This window comes from Aedes albopictus, chromosome 2, assembly GCF_035046485.1.
Source record: "Aedes albopictus strain Foshan chromosome 2, AalbF5, whole genome shotgun sequence".
NCBI lineage: Eukaryota > Metazoa > Arthropoda > Insecta > Diptera > Culicidae > Aedes > Aedes albopictus.
Genome location: NC_085137.1, coordinates 147044581 through 147071983, shown reverse-complemented (window position 1 = coordinate 147071983; position 27403 = coordinate 147044581). Strand labels below are relative to the sequence as shown.

The window sequence follows — 27403 nt, the reverse complement described above, 5'->3', positions numbered from 1 at the left end:
CTGTTAGGGCTAATAGCTTCGCAGACAGCTACGTGTATCATCAAGGTCACCGAATCAACGAACTATCCAATTACGTCACATTCCAAGTGGGTTATACCCCGCCAATTTTGGGTCAATCGAGTAATTCATATCCAAAACTACAACTCAATCAATTTCGTACACACGTGAGTTGCCACGCATTATTGAGTTATTGCTCTCTATGCAATCGACACAGTCAGTGTCCCCAAAAACCCTACTTCCCTAGATTACGGAATGATCGACAATGCTATTAGTATGCTTCCACCATAAGGCCAGCAGCATATTGGCAGTCGACGCCGCCGCCGACAACTGACACCGATCCCGGTCACCGATCATTTCCCTTTCAACAACCGAGCCAAAGTTGTTTGATTTTCTTATCGTGTAGGAAATGACACGTACACGCGTCGCCACCGTCTTCGGTTTAACCGTCCGCTAAACCGCCACTTTTTCGCCGCTGATGATGGAGACGCCGGTCGCATTTCTAATCCACCTGATGAGACGCGCACTACAGACACAGTTATTCACGGTGGACTGGACATTGTTCGGGGTTTTGGGCAGTTACGCGTACTTACCTACCGACATGTCTCTCCGATCGCTGGCAAATCTTTTGGTCTAGATAACTGACACATATACTCGCATGGAGCCGCCCGTCGATCATGTTGTTTGACGTATCGGCTAACCAACCGAGGAACAGCACTTGCACCGACCGGCTGTAGAAGGAATGCTCAATGAAGTGTAGTCTCGCAGTTCAGCATAGATAGTGCGCGGGAGGATGATCGCTTTATCAGTGTTGGAGAGTGGAACAATGCGTTACGCGAATTTCTGGCAACTTTATGTGGGCTTGTTTTGATTTTGGTTTGCATTAGAGTTCGTCGTTGCTGAGGCAGGCCGTGCAACTGTCGGAGGAGGTAGAAATGGATGGTCGGCTGTGCGGCGATGGACTTCAGGAGGTGGTCCTTGTATAAAAGTGTTTTCATGGCGGAAAGAGGCTACCAGTTAATGGGAGTTTACCGAAAGTGATTGAGTGCAAACGAGGATTCAATGGTGGCAGACAAGATGAAGCCAAATGTGAGTGATTTTCATTAGTTTGTGAGACAATTCTACTATGATCTGTAAATTGTGATTGGAACTAAGATAACAAACGTTACCGCTATGTCAATGGAAAAAAGATTTAGTTCTGAGTGATGAGTGTTTTTTCGATCAGAAGAATAATGTAGTAATTTTTGCTATTTTTGTAAACCAGTTCCGATGGAAAATTAAACAACAATAGTGAAAATATAAAAAAAAATCAGTGTTGTGAAAAAAAAAAAAAATACATGTGGATAATGAATGCTGAAATGACGTTCATTTAAAAAATTCTTTCTGCCAAAAATATTCCGGTTTATTGAAACAGTTAAATTTTTGCAGAAGAAAGTTGAGACGCGCGAGCTATGCTTGTTATGCTTACGCAGTTTTCCACACGGTCCATAGTAGCTTTGATCCAGATGATCAGCTTCCCAGAAAACCAGTTTTGTCCATGATTTTCAATCGCACTGTGCGATTGATACTGTCGTACGCCGCCTTGAAGCCGATGAACAGGTGGTGCGTTTAGATAGACCTGGTATTCGTGGCGTTTTTGAAGTATTTGCCATACGATTAAGATGTAATCCGTTGACGAGCGGGAAGCTTGGATAACTTTACCACAATTTCATTTAGTTTGGATAAAAGATAAGGGCCCATATAGCCGAGGCGGTAAACGCACGGGTATTCAGCATGACCATGCTGAGGGTGACGGGTTCGATTCCCGGTCGGTCCAGGATCTTTTCGTAAAGGAAATTTCCTTGACTTCCTTGGGCATAGAGTATCTTCGTGCCTGCCACACGGTGTACACATGCAAAATGGTCATTGGCAGAGGAAGCTCTCAGTTAATAACTGTGGAAGTGCTCATAGAACACTAAGCTGAGAAGCAGGCTTTGTCTCAGTGAGGACGTTACGCCAAGAAGAGGAGAGGAGGAAAAGATGATCTGGGATAGCACTTTGTATGTGGCATTCAGAATGGTGATCGTTCTGAAGTTCTCACACACCAATTTGTCACCTTTCTTGCAGATGGGGCAAATGTCCCCTTCCTTCAGGCCCAGATACAGGCCCATCTTGATGAGTGCAGCTCCGATACCATCATTATTGTTCTTTTATTGTTCTTAAGCTGCTGGATAGCCTCCTTGACCTCCCTCAGTGTGGGAAAGAGTTACATTGTGTGTGTTGTCATTTCTTCCGTGTTCCGGGGCAGAACGCTGTTTTGGACAAACAAAACCTCTAATGCTCTGAATATCCATCCTAGAGGTTTGGTGTCTTCAGAGAAGTGTCTTGTAAGAGATTGCACCAAAATCTGGTTACATGAAATTTGATCTAGACAAGTTGCAACTGATCTAGATCAGTTTTAGCTTTTTATAGAAGCGTTATAGGAGTGGACCTGATGTGTTGGTTAGAATACTTGACTAGCACGCTGAGGACCTGGGATCGAATCTCACTCCCGACAAACTCACAAAATGTGAGTTCTTCCTTCGAAAGGGAAGTAATGCGTGGATCCCGAGATGAACTAGTCTAGGGCTAAAAATCTCGTAAATACAGATAAAATGAAAAAGAAAAAGAAAAAAAAGCGTTCTACAAGAAATTTTTTTACTGCAAAATTGATCATTCTGCTATTTTTGACATTTCTTTCGAAGACACTTTTACTGTAAAATGAACACAAAAGGTACAGTGGGCCGCTTTATTAAAAAAGTCGAAAAAATCGATTCTAATCAATATCCAATTCTGAAAAAAATTGGAACATTAGGTTAGCACAAATAAATAAGAAAAAGATTGTTCCATAATTAATATTTAAATAATCACCGAATCGGATGTTTTTCTTATTGAAATAACTAAAGAAGGTGATCTACAATTTATTTGATAACTCATGAAGCAGCAGGTGGAGATAGCTATTTTTTTGGCCAAGACATGACAATACCATTAGCATCGATATCATGGGGAAAGAAAAGTGCGATAACTCGGGGCTTTTGTTATACACTAGTGTGAAATCACCACAAAAATAAATGAACATTTACATCTTGTACCGACTTTTCAAACCCTCTAAGCAGAATACCCTCTTCGAATGAGTGTAATCAGTTTCGTACCTTTTAATTCCGCCCTATGTTGCTTATCCTTTGACAGATACGCGCATTTCGACTACCACTTGTAGTGGTAGTCGAAATACGCGTATCTGTCAAAGGATAAGCAACATAGGGCGGAATTAAAAGATGCGAAACTAAATACACTCATACACTCGTTTATCAGACACTTGTTCTTAGATAGTGGAACACTTCGTCGAACAAAAAAATAGTTTTCACCACCTTCCGCTATTGTATGAGTATTAGTATGGGACAAACATCCAATTGGGTTCTTTAGGGGTATCCGGATTATTTCATAATCGGATTCTCCGCCCAAAAATTATTCTAAATCCAAAATTTCATAATTTTTGGAGTCCGGGAACTATTTTTAAAATGCATTTAATGTTTGTATGGGGATTTTTTTTTTGTTCGGGTCGAACTGTCACTTTATCGATTGAACTGTCATTCTATCCACGAAAATCGAAATTGTTTTGTTAATTTAACCATCAAAACAAAGGTATTGGAATCCAATAAAATCACGTTATGCTCAGAAAAATGAGCTCTTTCGATTAGGCTATAGAAAATAGCAATATTTTATTCACTAAACAACCCAATTCTCGCTCCAGTCGACTTTTATGATTCCATTTAGGTCCCATATGAACTGTTCAAAATTTCAGCGCAATCGGTGAAACTATAATTTAGCGCAAGCGATTCAATGTTTTCATAGGATTTACTATAGGAAAAGTTACACTTTCAGATAAAAAAATCCCAGTGGTCGTCCCTTGTCTCCTTAATTCAAATCGATCAATGCTTCTTGTAGAAAAATCATTTATGAAACTTTCCTTCGAAGACCGCAAAACCATTGGATGCTTGTGGAAAGAGTTATTGATTTATTACCGATTAGTGATCCAACGAAGAGCTTTTTGTTTTGATATATCAGCAGCACTGCTGTTGCCGTTGGCGGATGGTGTGGCGGGAGGCATCACCACCCCCAGAAACAGCAGCAACCAATGCAGCAGCTACAGTGCTGCTGATAAAACAAAACAAAAAGCCGGTCGTTGGATCACTAATCGGTAAAATAAAAAGAATACCAAAAAATAAAGCAATGAGTAAAATCACGAGTAAACTCATGCATGATTTTGAGGGCGATGAGTTTGGCGAGACATGAATCGTGTGTGAAACAGTTCAACCATGAGTTTTGAGAATTTGAGCTTTTTCCAACACTGCTCTTTAGATGTACTAGAAGAAATAATTATTCATGTGATGTACAACGTGCACTATTGCGATTTTATGTAGCGTTTTATATGGCTTTAATATTATTCGCAAAAATATCTATGTCACCTTAGTGTTGAACTAATGACCGTTGGGTTCAAGAGCCACACTTCAAGCATAACACCAAGCACTACTTATAAAACAGGCTGACAATGAAACTTTCTTGGTGTAGCAATGGAAGCGAGTTACCCATAAAAACTGATCGCAATCAGTTAGTACAGGTTCCCGAGTTTATTGAACAGGGAATACGCAAAGTTTGCTAAGGAACATTCAAAAATGAAAAGAGTATCAAATGGAGACTCCTCATCTGACACATGCCAATCAGTCAACTCATGACAAATTCTGCTCATGCAGAGTTGAGTTAGGTGCAATTTTATGTTAAGTTATCCATGAACTGTACTACTTAAGTATTCAATCAGACTGAAGCATCTCAATTTAATGTTTGAGTTACTTTAGATGATACAATCATCGTAGCAATACTGCCAAATATCAGCGAAAAGATGTTAAAATCAAGCGCTTCCTTGAAGGCAATAGGTTAAGACATACTGTTAACTTATGAAATTCAAATAACTCAACGTACATATGTACAGATGGGTAAATTATTGGTTAAATTGGGAAAAAATCCACAGCTCAGGTGCGATTTGGACTCACGACCCTTATTATAATAAGGGTGAGTTATTTGAATTTCATAATTTGACCAAACGGATTGGTATTACCGAAAATTTGCACTTCAAGTGAGTCGATACTGTTAACTTTATTCTAAAATATTTTAAGATGCATAACTGGGCTCAGAAGGTAACCTATACAGACGTTACCCTACGAAAATGAACTTTTTGAAGTAGAGCCACTTGGGCTACACACGCTTTTTACGCTGAAAATTGGTCTGAGGTTTCCTAGCCGTAGCCACTACCCAAACTAGACAGGATTACACTCTTCACTGTGCTGTGATTACAAAAAGAAAACATCTATGACAAACCAAATCGATGTCAATTGAAAAATAAACGCCAATGGCGAAAACCCATCAAGAACCCATATAGGTAGTAATGTAAGCTAGTTTACAACTGATTATCTCGGAGAAATACGAGGTCCACTGCACCATTCCTCCGGTTAGCTCAGTAAGGGCGTGATACTGTGGAGGACGCCCTAATTCTCCACAGTCTCCGTTTGTGGTTAGATTTTTATTAGACCCCCCTAACCATTCATTCCTTGGCACGGTAAGCATGAAGCCGCATTACACCATGAATTAGGGATCACCTGTTTAGTGGACTCTAACCACTGGATCAGGCGGTCCATAGTATTATTCTTAGCCAATTGAGACAACCGCTATAGACACCACACAGCTATCTAGGCTGATCAGGAAAAGAAGTTAACATTGATGGCCAACTTCCAAACGAGCCCGAATAGTCTGGGACATCTTAAGTAGCTTTCAAGCTAAAAGTTTAAGGTCTCGCCAAGTTTCGTCATATCTTCGTAATTCTGTCATATGTATAAGCCTTTTCTCATTTTGAACTTATTGTCATTTTATGTTTCTTCTCTCTATCATTGCAGATGCTTTTACCAATACTAGTATTAGTTATATCAATTTTCGATACCGCCTTGTCGGGAGAAGCGGAAAGGTAAGTAAGGCTATAGGTTTTGTTCACTCGTTTATCATAATTTCGATTAATTTAGAGATATACCATGAGGTCGCCATCCACCGCTCATGCTCCATTCATAACTCGCTTCATATGTTTTGAATATTAATCATATGAAACGAGCGGTAAATGGAGCATGTGCGGTGATTGGCAACCTCACGGTATAACGTTTTTCCACTGTATTGAAATTTAAGTATTTCTCTACAACAAAAATGCTGTATAAGATGACGAGCTTGGTTATTGGTGATCTAGTGGCTACCGCTTCTGATTCATATGCAGAAGGTCCTGGGTTCAATCCCTGGCTCGTCCCTTTCCTCCTACTTTGTATCTTTATATCTACTTTCTCTCTCACTCTCCTACAAATACATCTCATGTATATTCGTATGTTCGTAGCGATCGCTAGAACCAGAAACGGACCAGAAACTGTTCCAGTTTAGCTCAGTTTTGTGTGAATTTTCTGACCGTGTGTGGGCAAGCGATTGCAATCATCACTTCCCTCCCCTTCCTCATCGACCTGCAACCTGACGCAGCAGGCGCCATTGTCGCCTAAAAATACAAGACCACCAACGCTCACACACTGAAGATGCCTGTTAGTCCCAAGCACTGCAGCTATCTCATTGGTTCCTTGTGTGAGTGTAGCTGATCTGGCGATACTGGACTAGCAACTGCGGGCGGTCAATCAATCTCAAGCTCAAGCTCAAAAATGCTGTATAAGACTGTAATACACCCCTTTTAAGGCGAAACATGAAGCATTCCAAATTCAATTTTGCATACAAATTTTAGATCAGTTTTGGATTCAACTGCTATTGAATTTAACTTTAAGGACAAACGTCTTGAAATCCCGCTTCAACAGTGCACCAAAACTTCAGACGCACAAATCTCAAGAAGCAAGCTTCAAACAACAGTGCATTTTATTAATATGTTCTTGCTCACTTGTAATAAGCTTAAAATAAAAAGATCGGGTGCGCAGGTTTTGTTTACGAAGATATTTGTGCACTCAAAATCGTGAGTAGATGCCAAAGTTGGTCATTGTGGCGTTTATTTTGGGATTTGAACAAGTGCGTCCTTTCCAGTCCAGACAAAATTCTAACATGATTCTAATATTCCAATTTAAGCGATTTAAAATTGCCCGATGTTTCGGTCACTTTTGGAACCTTCCTCAGGGACTCAATTATTTTCGATTCTTTGTCCCGTGTTGTTCTGTCGAACAATGATTACCGAACGGATTGATTTTTCCCATGCAGCAGTTAACGATCGGGATTCGGTAACTGTGGGAAAGCCCCTCCGAAATTCTACCGCTCTGGAACTTGATACCTCGCAATTGGTCGATTACCTACCATTGTTTTTCTCAGCACAGATTACATGCTAATGCTCGTCTAATGTTAGTACTGTTCAATAGGGGTTGTCCCTGCCCTGATTGAATACGTGGCAAATTGTCTTTAGGCTGTATTTTATTCCATTTTCTTGTTAGAATCCCATTTCTTCTTATGGCCCTGATTTATGACCAGTCCGCTGCACAATGGGAAAAAATAGGTATAAAACGCGAATAAATTTAATATCTCTGCTCGGAGTGAATGGATTTGAATGAATTTTTGACACAAACTGTACAATTCTCTATAGTTTCAGATAAGGAACGTGTCATTCGCCGCACGATGCTGGAAGTCAATGTATTTAGCTCGTTTTACTCCACTCTCTCTCTCTTTTTTTTTACCTTTTTCGAAAATTTCTGAAGTGCTAAATAAACGTTTTTTTTAAGTCGTGATTGTGTAAAAACTTCGTAGTATCGAATGGAGCTGATTTGGCTCACCGCACGGCTTTAAAAATTGAAATATCTTCAAATAACCCCGACATCCCCTATTTCTTTGAAATTTCACATGTATCTCCACCCGGAGTGGAACGCAATCGATAAGAGCGGGACCAATCCTATGTTAAATTGCCGATACTTTGGAAGTTTTTACACAAATACGAGTTAAATAAATCATTTATTTTGCGCGCCAGTCGGGAATAGATGTGGATTTTCTCAAAAAGATCTATGATTGGGGTAAAACGAGCCAAATTCACTGATTTCCAGCATCGTGCGGTGAATGACGCCCTCCTTATCTGAAACTGTAGAGATTTTTGCAGTTTGTGTCAAAAATTCATTCGAATCCATCCACTCCGAGCAGAGATATTGAATTTATTCGCGTTTTATACCTATTTTTTCCCACTGTGCGCTGGTTGTTAGCGTGTTTCAAAAAATCGTTTTTGCTCCACACCGCTCATTCGATTCGTAACCAGATTCTATGCCTTCTCCCAAAATTTGAGCTCTTTTGGTTGAATATTGAGACTGCAAAAGCCCTTCAAAGTTTGTATAGGAATTACTATGGGAATACGATGTTTTTCATTCAATCGACCGTAGCATTTCTCCAAGCGCCCTAAAGGGTTAGTTGACCATTGGTACTCCTAGGCTACTTTATCAGCCACAACTTTGCCGAAGACCCCATTCAAATCGCACGCATCATTAATTAGTTATCGATTTGTATCCAACTGGAGAAATTTTAACAGTGATCCTCCAGCTTCCCAGCAGGCAACATTCTTCATTACACCAACAAAGCCTGCCATGAAAATGTTTGACAATTCACAGGTCATTTTGACAGACCACACACATGCACGAAAAAGACGGATAACATATTCTACTTTATCGATCTTGTTGCCGTCCTTTTCATCCTCATGTTACATCTGTCAAAATGACCTGAGATTTGTCAGTCATTTTGAGGTTAGGTTCGTTGGTGTAATGAAGAATTGCTGCTCATGGCGGCAAAGATAGCACACTGAAATCATGGCTACTATGCTTCACTGCAAAACGCAGTGATGCCCAGTGATTCGGTGCACCGAATATTTTAACCATCATGAGTAAAGCCCAGTTTCGTATTCGAAAGGAATCGCTCACGAAACTTCTTGAGCGATTCCAGCCGGAAACTTTCTACACAGACTGCCATTTGAATTGTCATTTCTTCGCGACTGTGTACCGCGATCGAAGAAACAGCGGTTTTTGGAGCGATTAAGGCAAGGAATTTCCCATGCATCAAGATAGGCTGAGAAATTCCTTCTGAACTGCAAACAATCCTTAAAGGTTTCGATTCTAATTAATGAGGCATGCGATTTGAATGCAGTCTTCGGCAAAGTTGTAGCTGAGAGAGTAGTCTAGGAGTACCAAGGATCAACTAACCCACTAGGGCACTTGCGAAAATACTACGGTCGATTGAATGAAAATCATCGTATTCCCATACACGCAGAAAAATAACACATATTAGAACCAAATTCAAAAAGACTTCATTTCTAAGTCGCGGAGTTCATTGAATCAAAAAAATATTTCTTTGCTTTCAATATCGGAGAAAGCACATCGCCAATAATGAGCAAGATGATCCAGTTTTACCCTCAGATTTTCAAGAGTAGATCTGGCCGTGAACGATAGCTCGCTGTCAGTGGTGCATATTACAACAGTACCTGGGTTCGATTCTCGCATGCTTTTTTATTTCGTTACCACTTTTAACCCTAAAAGGGATACCTGGGGTCCATTGGAAACAAATACTCATCGACTTAGATTCAAAAACATTTTTTTGTTTAACCCTAAAAGGGACACCTTATGGCCTCAGTTTCGTCACCTCGCTGAGTGTGTTCCATCAAAGACGAGCTCTGAAAGGCGCCGTATCCCTTTTGGGGTTAAAAGTGGTAACGAAATAAAAAAGCATGCGAGAATCGAACCCAGGTACTGTTGTAATATGCACCACTGACAGCGAGCTATCGTTCACGGCCAGATCTACTCTTTTATTTATTTATTGTGATTACCTCCATCTGACAAAATGTCTTAATGAAGCTTAAAAATAAAAAAAAATGCCTCATATCGTACAATTAATTAAAAACATTGGTCATGAACAAAAACAACTAACTCATGGTACGGAAGTATGACGTAAATCGTTGCTGGAGTGTGGAAACAGATACATTAAAGTCGAAAATGTGAGCTACGGTGTTGAAAGTTTCCGACATAAAACGAACAGGGTCGTGCTGTCCATAAGCGGTGAAATCACTCTTGAAAATCTGAGGGTAAAACTGGATCATCTTGCTCATTATTGGCGATGTGCTTTCTCCGATATTGAAATCAAAGAAATATTTTTTTGATTCAATGAACTCCGCGACTTAGAAATGAAGTCTATTTGATTGTTTTTTCTAATATGTCTTATTTTTCTGCGTGTATTTGAAACTAACATCAAAGCCGCGAAGCTTGATTTTAGAAACAATGAAATGAATGCTTTGAAACTAATGCAAAAAGTATTAGATTCAAAGCAAAAATGGTATTAAGCAGTAGTTCAATGATATATTTTCTTTGAGATCAATATTTTTTTTTCTGCGTGTAGTAATTCCCATACAAACTTTGAAGGGCTTGTGCAGTCTCAATTTTCAACCAAATGAGCTCACTATTTGGGAGAAGGCATAGAATCTGGTTACGAATCGAATGAGCGGTGTGGAGCAAAAACGATTTTCGAACCACGCTATTATGTACCTGCATATGAGCATTAGCAAACATCAATTACTCAAAATTTGACCATTACTTTCCTTAGGAATTCCTGCGTCTTTTTTGCAACTGATCTAGATCAGTTTTAGCTTTTTCTGGAAGTGTCATTGAAGAAAACTTTCTTCTGCAAAGTTGTTCATTCTAATATTTTTGACATTTTTTCCGAAGACACTCATACTCTATAATGCACACGAAAGGCACAGTGGGCTACTTTACTGAAAAAGTCGAAAAAATCGATTTTGATCAATATGTTGAAGTAAAAAAAAATAAGAAAAAAACGAGCATTAGGTTAGCAAAATATATACGAAAAAGATTATTCCATAACAAAAATTTACATAATCACGAAAATTGGAGGTTTTTCTTATTAAAATAACAAAAAAAGGTGATTTACAATTTATTTGATAGCTCATGAAGCAGCAGGCAGAGGCAGCTAATTTTTTGGCTAAAACATGTCAATACCACTAGCATCGATACAGTGGGGAAAAAAGGTGGGGTAACTCGGGGCTTTTGCTATATACTTATATATTTTTGCTAACCTAACGTTAACGTTTTTTTTTTCTGATTTTTTCACTTCAAAATATTGATCAAAATCATTTTTTTTTTCGACTTTTTCAGTAAAGTAGCCCACTGTGCCTTTCGTGTGCATTATGGAGTATAAGTGTCTTCGGAAGAAATGCCAGAAATATCAAAATGAACAACTTTGCAGAAGAAAGTTTTCTTCTATGATGCTTATATAAAAAGCTAAAACTGATCTAGATCAGTTGCAACTTATCTAGATCAATTATTGAGTTACCAGATTTTAGTCAACATTCTTGCAAGACACTTCTCTAAAGACACCAAATCTCTAGGATGGATATCCAGAGCACTAGAGGTTTTGTCTGCCCCTAACTGCATTCTGCCCCAGTATGTGTCGTCGTCGTGCACCTCCTACATAGAATCGCCCCGAGTTCTCTACCGCTCGGAACCGCAAATCACGCAAACACACATCTGCCAAAACAACAAACCCCGCGCGACATAAACCGTTCAAAACAGATTCTTCGGATCGATATTTACTGTCTGGCTGCCCGAGCAAGTACAACGTCTACGAAGGGTGCCAGCCAGCCAGAAACCCTGGCCTTCCCAAGGGGCTGATCGAATCGTTCTGGTCAGTGGGCCCCTAGTAGACGTGAATATCAAATGAATTCCACTATAAATCTAACACAAAAAATAAATTCCTTTTTTGTGAGCTTGTTTATTGTTTTGGTATTTACGAATCCCTATGCAAAAGGTTCTCTCTGGGTTTTCTTTGGTAATTTTTCTCTTTGCTTCTTACAACTACACAGCAGAGTACCATCAAGCTATCATATTAGGACTACGAATTGGCAGTTCGGCATCTGTTCTGCATCAATCTTTTCATTTTTCACAGTTTGAGAATCTATACAATCATTGATATCTAAACTATCATTGAACAATCCACAACTGTCGACCACGTGAATGCCCCGACAGACCACCATGCATTAACTCGTTAACATCCAGTGGAATGTACTGTCTCCAGTGGGCGAGCGATTGCATCAGCATTTCTTCCCTATTTTTATCATTGACCCGCATTAGCAGGTATCATTTTTTCTTCAAAATATAAAATCATCAGCACTTATACACCTCTGACTTCTTAAGTAAGTGTAGCTGAACTGAAACTCCAAGCTGTCAATCGAGTTCAAGCTCATGCCAAATACTGTTTACTAGTTTATATGTATATGGTTGACAGGAAAATATGTGAATACTTATAAACATGATACCATTTACTCGTTATTTACAGCAAACTACATACTATTAAATTAGGCTATTATTCATTCCAAACTCGATCATCTTTTGTAGTTTTCTTCCATCCGGGATGCAAACCGCTTTTGATCTGCTTCTGAACAAACAGACGCACGCTAGTCAGCCCGAGGAAATTACCAGTGAAATATTGAAGAAACACATAAACACATCGCTGCTACTGGCTGGCCGGCTTGGCTTTGGCTTGTCCGGCCCGGATCGATTAGCCCACAATGTGATTAGCGTGGGCGGGAAAAATAAACTACCGTCCACACCACCATGTGATGTGAGTGAGGTGATTTTGATCGCTCCTGGCTGTTCGTTCGTGTGAAAATTTGACCGTTCGATCGATCACCGCGTGCGTAGATCGTGAATTGTTTGGATTGTATAACCGAGACGGGACGGGACGACTACGGCTGGCTGGGGGAAATTTTACGACTTTTTTCTCGAGGGGCCTATAATTTGGCTGCCGATAACGACAGCCATTTGTTCGGCCCCGCTTGGGGAGCACTCGTTTTATGAACTCTTTGGATTTCACGGAAACAAAGAGGGAGATGAAAAATGCGGAGATAAGTGAGAGGGTGGTGCGAAATATATGTTCCACAATGAGTGGTGCTGGAAATGGTGTTGCAGGCGGTTTGTTCGATATTGATTTACTGAGATAGGCAGATAAAAAATAGAATTTTAAGTGATTTAGTTATTTACCAAGTGTAATATATAACCAATGTTAAAATTGAAGACATTTCATTAATTCAGTTAAAAAACTGAGCTGGCGCAAATGAGTTGATGGTTTGTATGGGATGTTTAGTGGAAATATATGGAAAATTGGATGTCCTCCAGTCTCTCATTCTGCACGCCGGTTTGGCGAGTTCGATTTGGCTCAGAATTGAAAGAATGGTGGTTGAGACCCTAAGGAACAACTTTGTAGAATACCATACCATGATCAAACTTAATTTAGTTACGTTTTTAGCTAACGAAAGCAGAGTGAGGACATCTTCCCCCGTTTACTCTCGGTTGTTACATGCAGCACGTGTTTGCCGTTCGATACCTGCACACTACATCATAGGTGGCTATGTTGTCCTTCATCATTTCCATTGCTCACGCACGTGGCTGGGTATCGAGACAATGAAGAATAACATAGCTGCCTATGATGTAGCGCGCAAGCTTCGACCGACAAACACGTGCTGTATATAACAACCGAGAGTAAACGGGGGAAGATGTCCTCACTCTGCTTTCGTTAGCTAAAAACGTAACTAAATTAAGTTTTATCATGGTATGGTATTCTACAAAGTTGTTCCTTAGGGTCTCAACTACCATTCTTTCAATTCTAAGCCAAATCGAGCTCGCCAAACCGGCGTGCTGAATGAGAGACTGGAGGACATCCAATTTTCCATATATTTCCACTAAACATCCCATACAAACCATCAACTTTTTTGCGACAGCTCAGTTTTTAACCGATTGAGCTGAATTTTTCACAGATTGTTCTTCTCATCCGAAGGCACGATTCTAGAGGGTGCCCCGTGGAATTTTATTACATTTTTGTATTTGGGCCAGTCTAATGATTATACATTTCAAATATGGTTGTCCATTAGACTGGCCCAAATACAAAAAATGTCATAAAATTCCACGGGGCACCCACTAGAATCGTGCCTATGGAATAATGTTAATCATTTCCAATTCTCTTTTTAAAAACAATGTTAACACTTTCATTTTTATGTTAAAGTCCATTATTAGGTCGTGTTTTGGAATCCATATCTCCATCTGTACAGAAGATCGCACTAAGACCAAGCCCACTCGTGGGCTTCATACTACACACGCAACAGCACGTCGTTAACGATTTTTAATTTCTTTATCCACCCATTTTCGCACCGGTCGTTCGTTTCCATGTGAGTAAAATAATGATTGGTCGCCTTTGCGCACCGGTGGTCTCTATTCTATCCGTACCATCGGTTTTTTGCACTTCTGTAAATCATCGCAATATTTTGTGTATTTCTATGGTGTTATAGCAAATCTTATTCAGTATAATAATCAATGCTCATATTTTGAAAGAAGGGGTTTTGGATAAGACTGAAAACAGTTAGTAAAAATTGAACTCAAATAAATAATTCCCTTGGAGATTTGTACCAGTTTTGATGCGTTTAAAGATATCATTTTCTCAATAATGTATGATTGTATTTAATCCCGGAATTCAAGCAATCTTTTTTTAAATTATATGTTTGTTGCTTACTGTATGACTTGTAGGTTGAATTTTTATCTAAAATAATATCCATATCTTCGTTATCCATGTTGCCTTTCTCGCAAGAAATTTATCTGAATTTGAGATTTTAAGCATCTTTTTTAAAAATTAGTCTCCTTTATAACTTCGCGTAGGTCAAGATTCTTGAATCCTGGTCATAGTAGAAGCTGTCTTCTAACAGTCTGCGATAAGTTTGCGCGACCTTTTTCCATTCACGTGTATTTTAACATCAGCTAATTCTATACTCAGTCACAACCTTTTAGTTACAAAGCATCAATTGGAAATCTTAATATATATTCCGATCCTTTGGATGCTGGTATATGAATATGTTATTGGAAGCAGATTCTATGCGCTTGAAGTAGACTGCGTATTTGTCAAAGTATATAATGAGCCCACTCTCCTTTTTGGCACTTCATACAACAATTGTTGCATTTTAACATCCAACACCTTGCTTTTTCTATAACGAGGAACCTACAATATGGCAGTCCTGCCCACCGCCTATTTTAATTGATGAAACTTGGCAGCTCGACTACATTTTTTTAGATTTTTGCCGGTATGATTCACGTTTGTTTTTACAAAAATAAATAACTGTAGTGTTTCTATGATATCTAAATTGAGTTAGGTACAGTCAAAGCATCTTTGAAAAATCGTAACTACTCTTATCTAATCTTATACATACGCAGCCAGTACGGAATCACCCTGGAAAGCAATCGTGTTACTTTTCTTGTCAATATTGATGCTTGCAGCATATCAGAGATATCCCGACCAGAAGCTCCTAACAAGATTATAACAAAATTATTACAGCCGTTGTTAGAAATAACACAATTTTATATAATTTTGTTGTAAGGATCCGTATATGTGAATATCCATAACAAAATTGTAACAAGGTTCGTTATTATTTTCAAAACAAAACTATAACAAAACTTGTATTATTTATTCAAACAGATATATAACAACATTTGTTACATTATGCTTATTAAAATAATTGCCTATAACAAAATTTCGTAACACATTTTTTTGTAACAAAATAATTTCAAAATGTGTTAGGTTTTTTGTATTGACGCAAAATAGTTTGATCATTTCTGTAATATTGACCACTCGAGTCAAAAACCATAAAACAAAACTTATAGCAGCGCTAAAATCGTCATGTTTTAACAACCCCTCCCCTTCCGTTATGCTTGTGTGTATGAGCGACGCGTAATTTGGGGTAGGCATCATATTTGTTAAAAAAAAAAGGCATTAGAGTTATCATTTAGTTATAATCTGTCAAATTCTTCCCAAACCAGCAGTGCTTTGAAGCTACTATCGATATCATTCCCGCTGGTAGGTGTAGTAAAAAAAACTGTTAGCATATCACCATGGCTTTTGGGATGTGAACATTATTATCAATACAAACTGTAAGCTGGAATATAGCTGGAAATCAAATATTTCACAGCTATTATTTTTCTTTTTTTTAGTATCTTTTATTGCACTCTTATCCAAAACTGAAATAGTTCCCGAATGATGTGCCAATCGAATAAGAATCCTCACCAACAAAACAGCTGCTTTCGTTGCAGTGTTTTGTTGCGTTTTAAAGAACATTCTTTCTGCTGGAATCTGTGGCGAAGAACCTGTTGACGCAACAGTACAGTATTTTCTAGAATCTAGATGATGTTGTTTTGTGACACAATTGTAATGTCTTGTCTGGTGTGAAACAAAACAAGTAAACATTGATAAACTTCCCCTTCGTCAGGCCATTAGCTTTTCTTCCTTCTCTGTTAACCTTAGTTTTGTAATCTTACGCGATAGATAGTCGTGAAAAAAGGTTTGGAACTTTTAATCAGACCGTTTTCAAATTTTAGTAAGATGTCAAAGATACAGTAGACGTTCGATAACTGCAACATGTTAACGTTTCACTTAGCGAACAAAAATCCGATGACTGGAACGCCTGACAATATCAACAAACCATAAACTGACGTGAACTTCATCCGTCTGTTCATTTGGGCAAACATGGCGCGCCATTTTGACATTTGTCGATGCGAAAACTGTAAATTTGTTACACTTACCGTTAAAAAGCATTGCAGTTAAACCACTTGCACTGACCGAACGTCTACTGTAATAACCTTTCCGAAAGTAACCGTTTCCGATATATTCGGAATTTAACTTCATGAGTCTTCGATGCTCGATGCTCCATCAACAACATTATGTTATTTCCAACACATTTGTATATCCCAAAAACAATCACTCACTTGATTGGACGAACAGTTTGAGAGTTATAGGAAGATTGTGAACTTCATTTTGTAGAAACAAATGAAGTTTCTATCGTGAAATGATGAAGATGGGTTGTTTTTATCGATAAACTCTAAGTAAAAACAAAGAAATACAACTTTGGAAAAAGTAAATTCTCAGTTTGTTTATTGTTTTAAACTAGCGTTATATCTGCGTGAGCATCCGTATCAACCAGATTCGGATTTCCTTTATAGTGCTTTATCTGACGATAGCGATCGCCATCGATCCAATACAAATCGATATCGAAAATTTCTCACTGGTTGACCGGGATTTTTCAGGCAATTTGGCCGATAAAACCCTCAAGACGACGAGAACAAACCTGACGATAATACCCAAAAGTATTCTTAAATGACAGATATTGCCTGTGCTGCAATTTGCGACCGGACGAACAATGTTTACATTACATGGAACTACGTTGTCTATGCCTTACAATATTTTTGAGTTGGATTTTACACAAATGGCGTATCTTTACACGCGAAAATATTAGATCGATTACAATAAATACCAACACAGTACTGCTGTTCTATTTTCACCAAAACGTATACCAAGTAGTGAATGTTATTGAACATGAAGAATGCAAAAGTGGAACTAAATAATTATAACGTGGAATTTGTTCTTCTATTTTGTTTCGGCTTTAGGGAGCATCTATTAAGTACGTCACACTAAAATTGGAAATTTTTAACCCTCCCTGCCTCCTTTAAACTTGACGATAAACTTAATGGATGACCCCTTATTTGATAGATTCCATTTCATTGCATAAAATTAAAAAAAAAATGTGGAATATAACTAAATTATATCTACAGCTGTTATCATATCTGCATATGATATAATTGTGATAGATTAAAATAAAATCACTAACGACAAATCAAGTCTTTTATACGTCAACGAGTTCAATGTGACGTCATACTACCCCGCTCGTGTGCGTCTGACAAACAAGGACTTGAATGAGGAAACTGGAAATACGTAGAACCAGTAAAGCTTCTATCACCGCCCTCTTCACGTGTTGTGATGGCCTCATTGGCAGAGGCGTCAGATTGCTACCGATGGTAGGTGTCTTGGTTCAAATCCCGTTTGGATCCGAAAATTTTATAACGTACTGGTAACTTTTTTTCATGTCACCTACTTTTTCTAAAAATAGAATAACACACTTTAAAATATTTACCCAAAAAATGAGTATAAATATTTAGTTTTTACCCTAAAAGGTTGCCAAGGGATTATAACACAATTAGTTATAATTTTGTTAAATTCTACCACATTTCATGGAACAAGTTTTGTAATATTTTTGTTATGATCATAACAAAAGTTATTACATTTTTGTTCTTTTCATATGGCAACTTTGTTAGAATTTCTGTTATTTTAACTACTAACGGTACATGTTTTATAACAACCCTTGTTATAAAAATTTATTGTAACAAAATAACACAGCTTATTATAATTTTGTAATGTCCATCTAGTCGACACATGCATCAAAGTGGCCAGGTCTACTGCGTTGTATTTACGCGCAAAGATGATTCTTTGAAATACTTGGTGTACAGAATATATTCTTTCGGCAAGGTTCTTCTCGAAATTGCAGGGAATGAAGGATGCGTCGACATATTGTACCAAACGATCCAGATTACATGTTGATGAATATGTTTTAAATATATGAAAATGTGGATAATAGAGCTATGAATAAATGTGTAATATTGGAAAGATCTCCCCAATTGGGTTGTTTTTATAGATCTAATGTCGAACCTCCTATTCTGTATGATCGGTGTTATTCACATGGGGTCTTCGCAGATTGTTTTTCTGCTTTGCCCTATTGTTTCTACAAAGGTGAAGTTACCCATTTCGCACACTTTCTTCCTAATGTCTCGTTAATTTAATTTATATTTTAAAATTTATATTTAATAAACCACCCACTGACGAGCACCATTTTCAAAAACAGCAATCAAACCAAGACTCCTTTGCCTTTTTCGAAATATACACGACAAAACGAAAGGCGAGACACAGCTCTTTCAAAGCGGGAGATCTCAGCCCGGAAAGTGAAGAAAGAAAACCTTGTGGTCACTTATTACCGTCTACCGTAATGGTATCTTTTCGGGTTAGAAAACACGCACATCTTCTCACCGGAATCTGCGACGGATCACGATAATTTTGGAAGTTGTCGGAACGAACTTCGCGAGTTATTTATTTGGACATTTTTCTAAATGTGCGAAACCAAACTTTACTTGCTGCGTAGAAAGCCCCGCTCAAAAATGTACGTGTTAAGATAGCAAAACTCACTGAATCACTATACATATCTTCAAATATTAGTTTCGAAACGGTCGGCCGAATCAAAAACTTAAGGTGCGATTATGAACAATCGTAACTATTTTTAAGAGAAATCAATACATTTTCGTTATGGATGATCCTAAAATTGGGGAAGAAGGGAAAACTTTATTCAAAACATATTTAAGCAAAGCTTGTCAATTTAAACCTATTATTTTTCTACGTTTGTATTGTCACTCTATCACAATTGCATGTCAGACAATTTGTTGTGTTATTCGTGTAACGATCTATGATATTATTTGGTTGAAAATTTCAAAGCAAGTAAAAATAAAAATTTGAAATATTTGATGCAAATTAAAATAAATTCCTACCTATACAAAACAAGAAAATCATTCTCTAGAAACTATATACCTGGCAACAAATCCATACTCATGTTATTTCGTCTCCTCTTTACGCTACCCAGAGAGCTAAACGCGAGAGAGCGCACGAGCCTACGGATAGAGACCGTACTTTGCGTGTCTCTATATTCTAAGCCCTGCTACGAACCGTAGGTAAACTTTTCGCTTTCGAGCCCTACTTAGCAGCGACCGGTGCGGTTCGCTTCTTTGTTCGTGACTCTACTTTACGTTAAAACGCTTGATGGAGCCCATGAGTGGGCTTGGTCTAAGCGCACTAAATATAGTAACACCAAAATTCATGTCTTTCCCATTTGTACAAATCAAGAGTAATAATCTACTACTGACACTACTGACTTTCATGATATTACCAACCAGTAATAGTCTGCCGACACCAGAAAAAGGCAAAAATAACTACAGCGCATTAGATCAAATTTGAATTTGAACTTCAAAATCCATCATAGTAGGCACGTAGTACAGTGGCAACATAATTTATCACTTCAATTTTGCAAAACAGAACGCGTTTGTAAGCAATCGTTTCTCTTCAATTGCAACAGTTATAATTTTAAACTCTCTAAGTTCCTAGCAATGATATTTGAAATTCAACATGAATCAATACGACAACCATCCCATGTGAACTCTCCCAGTTCAAGCACTGCCAATAAGCACACATCAGTGGACCCTCCCGGTCCGTTTTTTTATCGAACCTTCAAGCAAGTGGGCACTCGCAACCCAGGCGATGTCTACACGCATCTTTTTTTTTCAACTTCAGTGGACCCTCCCGGTCCGGGTTTTACTGAACTCCTTCAGTAATTACACCGCATTTAAGCGAATTTTCACAGTGGACTCTCCCAGTTCTCCAGGCACATTTTTCATCACAGATTTTTTTTTAAATTTTCACTGCTAACTGATAAGTTTTTGCTTTGCATAGTTTTGTTAAGGTAGCTTACCTATGTTTATCCTCGTCGCCAGGTTGTAGGGTCAAGTTCGAAACGAAAAGGAGGAAACCCAATCGGACGATTTGCAGCATCAACAAACAATTCTTTATAGCTGACTTGTGCTTCCAAACTGGTGACCTTCTTGCACAACGACTGTCGAAATTCTCCCTTCTCAGAAGGTTCTCGACTACTATGATCATTTCTTCACGTTGTTCATAACGACCAGCACATGTATCGGGACACCGAAGTAAATCATCCACTCTTTATTTTATGACTACTTTATCAAATTCCTACAATTTCCACCTCCCAGAAATTCGCCTCTGTCTAAGCACAACTGTATAGCCATTCTGAACATGTCAAAGCTAGCCTCGATGGCCGTCTTGATGGTTACTGTCGGGATACTGTCCGGACCCAGAGTCCGGAAATCGCTATTGCGATGAGATCGTCATTGTCACTGGTTCATTTGTTCAGTGCCAGCTTAGCCGCCCTGTAGGCCTCACTTCGTTCCATTCCCTCATCGGTGCAAGGTCTTTGCATCGCCCTCCTAGCTCTTAGACAGGATGCGCGGAATTCTACGATTCTGGACATCACCATTATACCGGTTTCCGTCCATTTCTGGGTAAGAATCGCCTTGGCATTGCGGCGTCACATGCACGTCTTAGGGTTCCGACCAAGGTTCCGACTAGATCATCGCTGGATAGATCATCGGTGTGACCCTTCATAAGCAATCGCTCTACAAATGCCAATGACGGTCGATGATCTATCCTCCTCTATCCTCCGTGTTGCATCCTTAATCAGATCGCCAGATGGTCAGTTCGAGCTAGGGTTTAGATCAGGGCTCCAGAATGGACGCTGCACCGTCCAATGTAGGTTTTTTTTGTAGTCTACATTCGCGACATCCACGTTCAGTCCAGCCATAGCTTCGAGTAGCCTCTCGCGTTAGTCAAGCGGCTACCGCATTCAATCACCCAGGTGTTGAAGTCTCCACCGATGACTACGGGACTCACTCCTGCTAATGCGCTTGATAGTGAATCCAGCATAGACGAGAACTGGTCTCTTGGCATTTTGGTGTCAAATTGCACTCCCCGGCGGTGAGGACTTCCACTTCGCACTTCCAGCAGAGTTTGCTCCTGCTCCCCCTTTACACACCCTGTCTTTGCTCGAAGCAATTGAAACACGGCACTGGTGGCTTGTATATTCTGAGCAGATACACTGACCAGCCTACCTTGATCTTGCCTACTGCAGTCGCCTTGTTCACCACCACTCAGGGGAGCTTGGCCGTGGTGATCTGCGTGCCTGCCGGGCCCTTACGTATGTGGATCGATGCAGTTGGTGCATCTATCTCGCACTGCTGTTTAAGTGCGGCTGCGAGCTCTTCTGCGTCGGTGATCTCTTCAAGGTATATACACTAGCGAGTCGTCTTCGCCGTTAGGGCGCTTACATGCACTTTTTCACCCAGTACCACTTGCGCTAGTGCTAGAGCTTCTTGATCGCCTCCTTCTTCAACACTAGCATTATCTCTCCAGTCCTGGTGCGCCAGATGCCCTCGCATGGCCCTCAGCACCTCGGCGTACGTGTCTACCTCGCTTTTGAAGACCAGCGTTCCACTCTGTTCGCGCTTGTGCGACTTCACTTTTCTCACAACCCTTTCCGACCGTAATCCAAGGATTCTCTTTCCCTTAGTCCGATTGGTCACCGTTGCTCTTAGGGTTGGCCTCTTGGGGCTTAGTTTCCCTGCCCCTTGCGCGTTTCGCAACCGACTTGGTAGCCTTATTACTCGCGCTAGCCATCCCCTTCTTCCTCTTTGGTTTTCCACCCGTCTCTACCAGACGCTTCTTACATACTTAGTTTTATTTCTTGAGCTCGGCTGTGCAAATCTCGGTTTCTCAATTTTAACCGAAACTTAGCTAACAAATTGGCTGGTTGCTTTGTTACGAACCGTGGCATGCTGAGCCACGGCATTTATTAACTGAGATCTCATACGAACAGTTTGCTGACTTTTCGGCTGAGCAAGTCTCGGCATTATTAAACCGAACGTCGGCATTCCAAATTAAGTGTGTAGGTCGCGTCTCCTCTGTAGGTTTCGACCATGCAGCTCTAGCCGTAGGACAATTTGACCTTTCCGCTACAGCTCCTGTGAGCTGCATGATTTCGTGCTGCATATTCGCGGTGCCAGCAAAGAGGAAGCTGTCCGTTTAGGTGGACGGCTCATATTTGCTAGCATCGACCTCAGCTTTTCGACCAGGAGATCAAACTCCTACTTGTGATTTGCAGAGTTTCAGCAGGCCCTGTTTCAAGTCCTTGCTGGTGGTAGTCCGCCTGCTCGTGTAGCTGATCAGCTCGTTCATCTATTCGGCAACTACCAACATCTAACCGCTCCTGTTGCAGTTCAGCACCCGCGTGAGGTACACTTCTTCGCTGCCGTGATTCTGAAAAGTAACGTAAGCGACATTCTAAATTTCGTCATATATTGCTATACATCTGAAATTATAATCCTGTGGTGTGCCTGGTATATTAGGATGCAGGATCTAGTGGTAATCTAGCATCTATGAAAGAAAACTTGAAGAACGGTCAAGAGTTAGATACACAATGACCAAAAATGTTCCAACATTGTGAATGTCGCTTACGTCACTTTGCAGATTTACGGCAGTTCGGCTGTGCTGCGCCGCCTCGTGCACCTTCTGGTGACCCTTCTGCCATCTGCGCGCTCATGGTTACACCAGCCCCTCGTAGTGGCGATCTCGCCAGTCCTCCTCACGCGAACGGGTTCAACGCCAATCCCTCTGCGTCTGCACTCTCGATCATATGTTTGTTAATGGATTTAGTAGTATCCTTCTCCACTATCCCTCACTACAAATGAAGTAGTCGTTGATCCTGGTGGTTATCTATGAAAGCAGGGAAGCCACCCGAGGGTTGGCCCTTATCGGGACTGAGCTCAGGACCGGATCAGCGTTAATCACTAGTTTTCATCTGAACCTATTTTCACCCAGTTAGTTGCTAATACTGGGCACAGGTCAGGAACGTCCTTAAAGGCCACGCCACGGTTTTATGGGACGGAAGACAGCGTCGACACTAGCCCATCCGCCATTTCAAGTCAGTGTCACCCGACCTTACTAAAAAGTAAGAGTATAGCATTCCGTCGCTACCAGCTCACTTGTGCGTTGTTACTACCTAAGCGTATACCGTCTCACTTACCAATTACAAATCATGACGAGTATACCACATTCAGGAACTTACTGGCGTCGTTCCTGATGTGCCCGAGGCACTCCTAGCTGGGCTGAGAAATTTTAGAATCGGTGTCATGTCGTTTGTACAGAGTTGCTTCCGGATGTATGGAATTTCTGAATAGGCTTAGCAGAGTCCACTTGTAACCGTTCGCCGAATTGCTCGAGAGACTGTAAAACGCGATGGCTTTTGCGCCACTCTCGCGAGCGAGAGACCACCGGTTCATTTTAGGTTTGCCCGACTAATATGACGACTCCGTACTCAAGGGCTTCCTCGAACGGTCGCTGGCAGAAAATTAACCCTAAACGCACTAGAACTTATACACAAACATTCAAACTAAGTCAATAACGGAAATCTACTCAAAAAGATCATAAAACTTAATGAAAAACAAGAACAGATAGCGGTCGCTGAAGTGAATTTATTAAAACAGACTAAGGAAAACTTAAGGAACAACAAACAATAGAATTCGTTTGAAATGTATATTATTTTCACAAAAGCTCGTCAAGTGTGTGTGTGTTGTGTGTGTGTGTATGATCATGGCCATGAACTGAGAAACGTACCTGCGCAGGTTTTTGGTCGTTGACGGTGCTATCTTCGTGGCCAATCGTCGACGACGGTGGGCTCTCCTTGTCATTCGCCGAACTAAAGGTGCGGAGGGGTGTCGGCGGTCCGGTACTCTGCCCGATCATGCGTCAACCGCACGCAGGTAGGCCGGAAGTTTCCCCTTTATTCCGTTTGACTGCCATTGGTTGGCGGGCGAGGAGGAGCACCAGAAGAAATGGCTTGAAGCCCGAAATAAAAAGCGTCTTTGGACGCTGAGGTCCAAAGAGGGAACACAAATTAAAACGTCAAAACGTTACACACTGCTGGCCCCCTGCCACGCCTAGGCTTACTCTGCTTGAGCAATCCGTATGCCCTGGTTCTTGGTCACCTCCCGGTACCAAAAGGTGGTAAGTCCACATTGATGTGTGGATATGGTTGACGACCAGTCAGACTAGGCCTGAGTGTCCTCTGCTGTACATAGGAGTCGTCTCCAGTCTACTCGTTCCATGGCTGCGTGACTCCAGTTCCGCACTCTGCGAAGGGTTCGCAAATCGTCCTCCACTTGGTCGACCCACCTAGCTCGTTGCGCACCACGTCTTCTTGTACCGGTCGGATGACTCTCGATAACCATTTTAGTCGGGTTGCTATCCGACATCCTGATGACGTGACCCGCCCCCCGTAGCCTCCCGATTTTCGCGGTGTGGTGCTAGTGGTTCATTCGCCTCCTCCAAGTCCCGTCTTCCATCTGCATTCCGCCGTAGATAGTACGCAACAACTTCCGTACGAAAACTCCTAGGTTGGTTCTCTGCACGCCATCGTCTCAAATTTACGATCTATAATATCAATATCATCAGCGGAACCAAGCAGCTGAACGGACTTCGTAAAAATCGTTCCACTACTCGTGTTTATCCCCGTTCTCCTTATCACACCTTCCAAGGTGATGTTAAACAGCAGGCACGATAGACCATCACCTTGCCGTAAACCTCTGCAAGATTCCAAGGAACTCGAGAGTGTCCCTGATACTCGAACTACGCACATCACACGATCCATCGTCACAGTATTTTTGGCCGTTTGTTACCTCACTTATTGTATTTCTATTGATTAACGCCGTTTCCTAATTTTCTCCTTCCAGCCACACTACGGACACTGCCCGTCACGACCTGCATGTCCACGACCACCTGCATACTGCCGATCTTCACCACGATCATCTGCATGTAGCACCGGAGTTCCACCACGATCTTCACCACGATGTCCATCACGACCTGCATCATGACGTTCACCATGATCTGCACCACCACGATGTTCACCATTACGACGTGCACCACGCACATGCCACACCGGTAGTCGCAGACCACCTGCACACCGAGGTGCACCATCACGACGTAGTCCAAGGTCATGGAGACCACTTGCACCACTCGCACCACGATGTGGTTGTTGCGACTCCGCATGCTTCCGGCTTTTGGAAGAAGAGCTTCATCTGGAAGCCCCGTTGGGTCAAGTCATGGCACGAGAAGAAAATCTACGTCCCGGTGTGGAAGCACGTGTGGGGTCCGGTGCAGATGAGCGAATGGGTGCCGATTCCGAGGCCACCGCCAAATTGGCAGAAGCATTGAGTAGGTGCTGTGTGTGTGGCGGAGACGAATGGGCTTGCGTAGTGTAACGCTTTCCAGGAATGCGTAGTATTTGTATTTAGATGTATTTTCTTGAAATATAGATAAATGCTTTATAGTGGTAGCTAGTAGATGTGATGAATCTAGCATTATTTATACGTGTCGGATGTACAAAAATGAAATAGAATTTAAGCATGTTAAGCAGTGTGTCATATTTATTCTGGAAAGAAAGGACATTTCTTTAAAGATGCTGAGAGGGTGAGATGAACTGAACTAATTGATGGTTTCATTTTTTTTTTCGAAAATCTAAAAAGAGCTTCTAAGGACCATTAACCATTTTAAAAATCAGCCTGATTAGAGAGGCAAACAAATGTGTTACAGTGCAGTGGAATAAAGCAACCGTTGGTAGCCTTTCAATTATCTCACATTGGTCTATCAATATTATGAAATCTACATTATTAAAATGTCTACTGAAATAAAAGCGTTGTTAAATCGTTAAATGTAAGTAAATGTAGTAAATCTTTAATTATGGGAAAAATTCTTTCTCATGTTTTTATTCCGGTAATAACTCAGTTTTTTCACGCACCAATGGTGATTAAGCATTCGAGCTTACTTTGCATATCAGTGCGCCGTTAAGCTAAGAGAGCCAACGCCATCAGTAAGTTGGAAGTCATTTAGGGCTTCATAATAATGGGCTGCCACAGCAACCCACGTTTGGGTTCAACCTCCGATCAATCACACCTACCAAGATCTCGTGGATGACGATGAGGAATAGTACCTAGCGGTGATAGTATAAATACATCCTTGCCACACTCCAGCAACGATCCGGATGAGATCGAACAAGACACTGTTGCGCAGTTCTCTGCACAAAAATGCCTCGTACTATGCTTCAATGATGCACCTGAGGGCTCCCCAATTTTTGAGTCGACGCTCTCTAAGTTTGGACAATATTCAATTTTTTCCAGCTCCCAATGGAAGGCTACGATGATGTCCCTGGGGATTTCAACCGGACTATTTTTGTTAATGCTACTTGTGGAAAGCTTAGCTTAGCTTAGCTTAGCTTAGACTGACTGCACATATCTATGGTTGCTACACCGTGATTGACTCGAACCAATGACAGTAGCACAATGAATCAACTGAATAATTGACTGGGAATGGTCAACATTCTCACTGTGCACGCTTCAGAGGCTCTCTTTAATAGCACAATAACGGCGCCGGCCACGTCCTTGCAGTCAGGTTGGAAGAGTGAAGGAATGTTAATAGCAATCTTTGTTATGTGAAAGTTGGCGTTTACCGCACGTCTCCACCAAAGGCTGCAGGAAGGAGTGATTGTTAGTAGGAAAGGTATCGTTGGGTCAGGATTCACTTTGATAAGTAATATGATCTTTTGACGTTGAAGCACTGCAGTGATGTTGCTCGCTTCACGCGGAAAGCAAACAACCAACCACCCTCGTCAGGTGGTTGCTCAATATTTACTACAAATGAAGCAACAAAATATGCAGACGGAAGTGCTATTTTTCGCATCACGCGGAAAGCAAACAATCGG

The 27403-nt window shown here is 40.7% G+C and overlaps 1 protein-coding gene across 1 annotated transcript; it reads left to right on the top strand.

Annotated features, from left to right (window-relative positions):
* Window positions 1–732: 732 nt before the first annotated feature.
* On the top strand, window positions 733–26058 carry LOC115258772 (histidine-rich glycoprotein-like). The gene is made up of 3 exons (XM_029859174.2): window positions 733–1086; window positions 5961–6028; window positions 25380–26058. The coding sequence occupies exons 1-3, from the start codon at window positions 1060–1062 to the stop codon at window positions 25858–25860; spliced, it is 576 nt and encodes a 191-aa protein (XP_029715034.1). The 5' UTR covers window positions 733–1059; the 3' UTR covers window positions 25861–26058.
* Window positions 26059–27403: the final 1345 nt, after the last annotated feature.

Bases quoted from the DNA above. Each gene is read 5' to 3' on its own strand.
- LOC115258772 (XM_029859174.2), top strand. From the start codon at position 1,060: ATGGTGGCAGACAAGATGAAGCCAAAT. The intron at 1,087-5,960 runs GTGAGTGATTTT...CTATCATTGCAG, and splicing joins CAGACAAGATGAAGCCAAAT to ATGCTTTTACCAATACTAGT. The intron at 6,029-25,379 runs GTAAGTAAGGCT...TTCTCCTTCCAG, and splicing joins TTGTCGGGAGAAGCGGAAAG to CCACACTACGGACACTGCCC.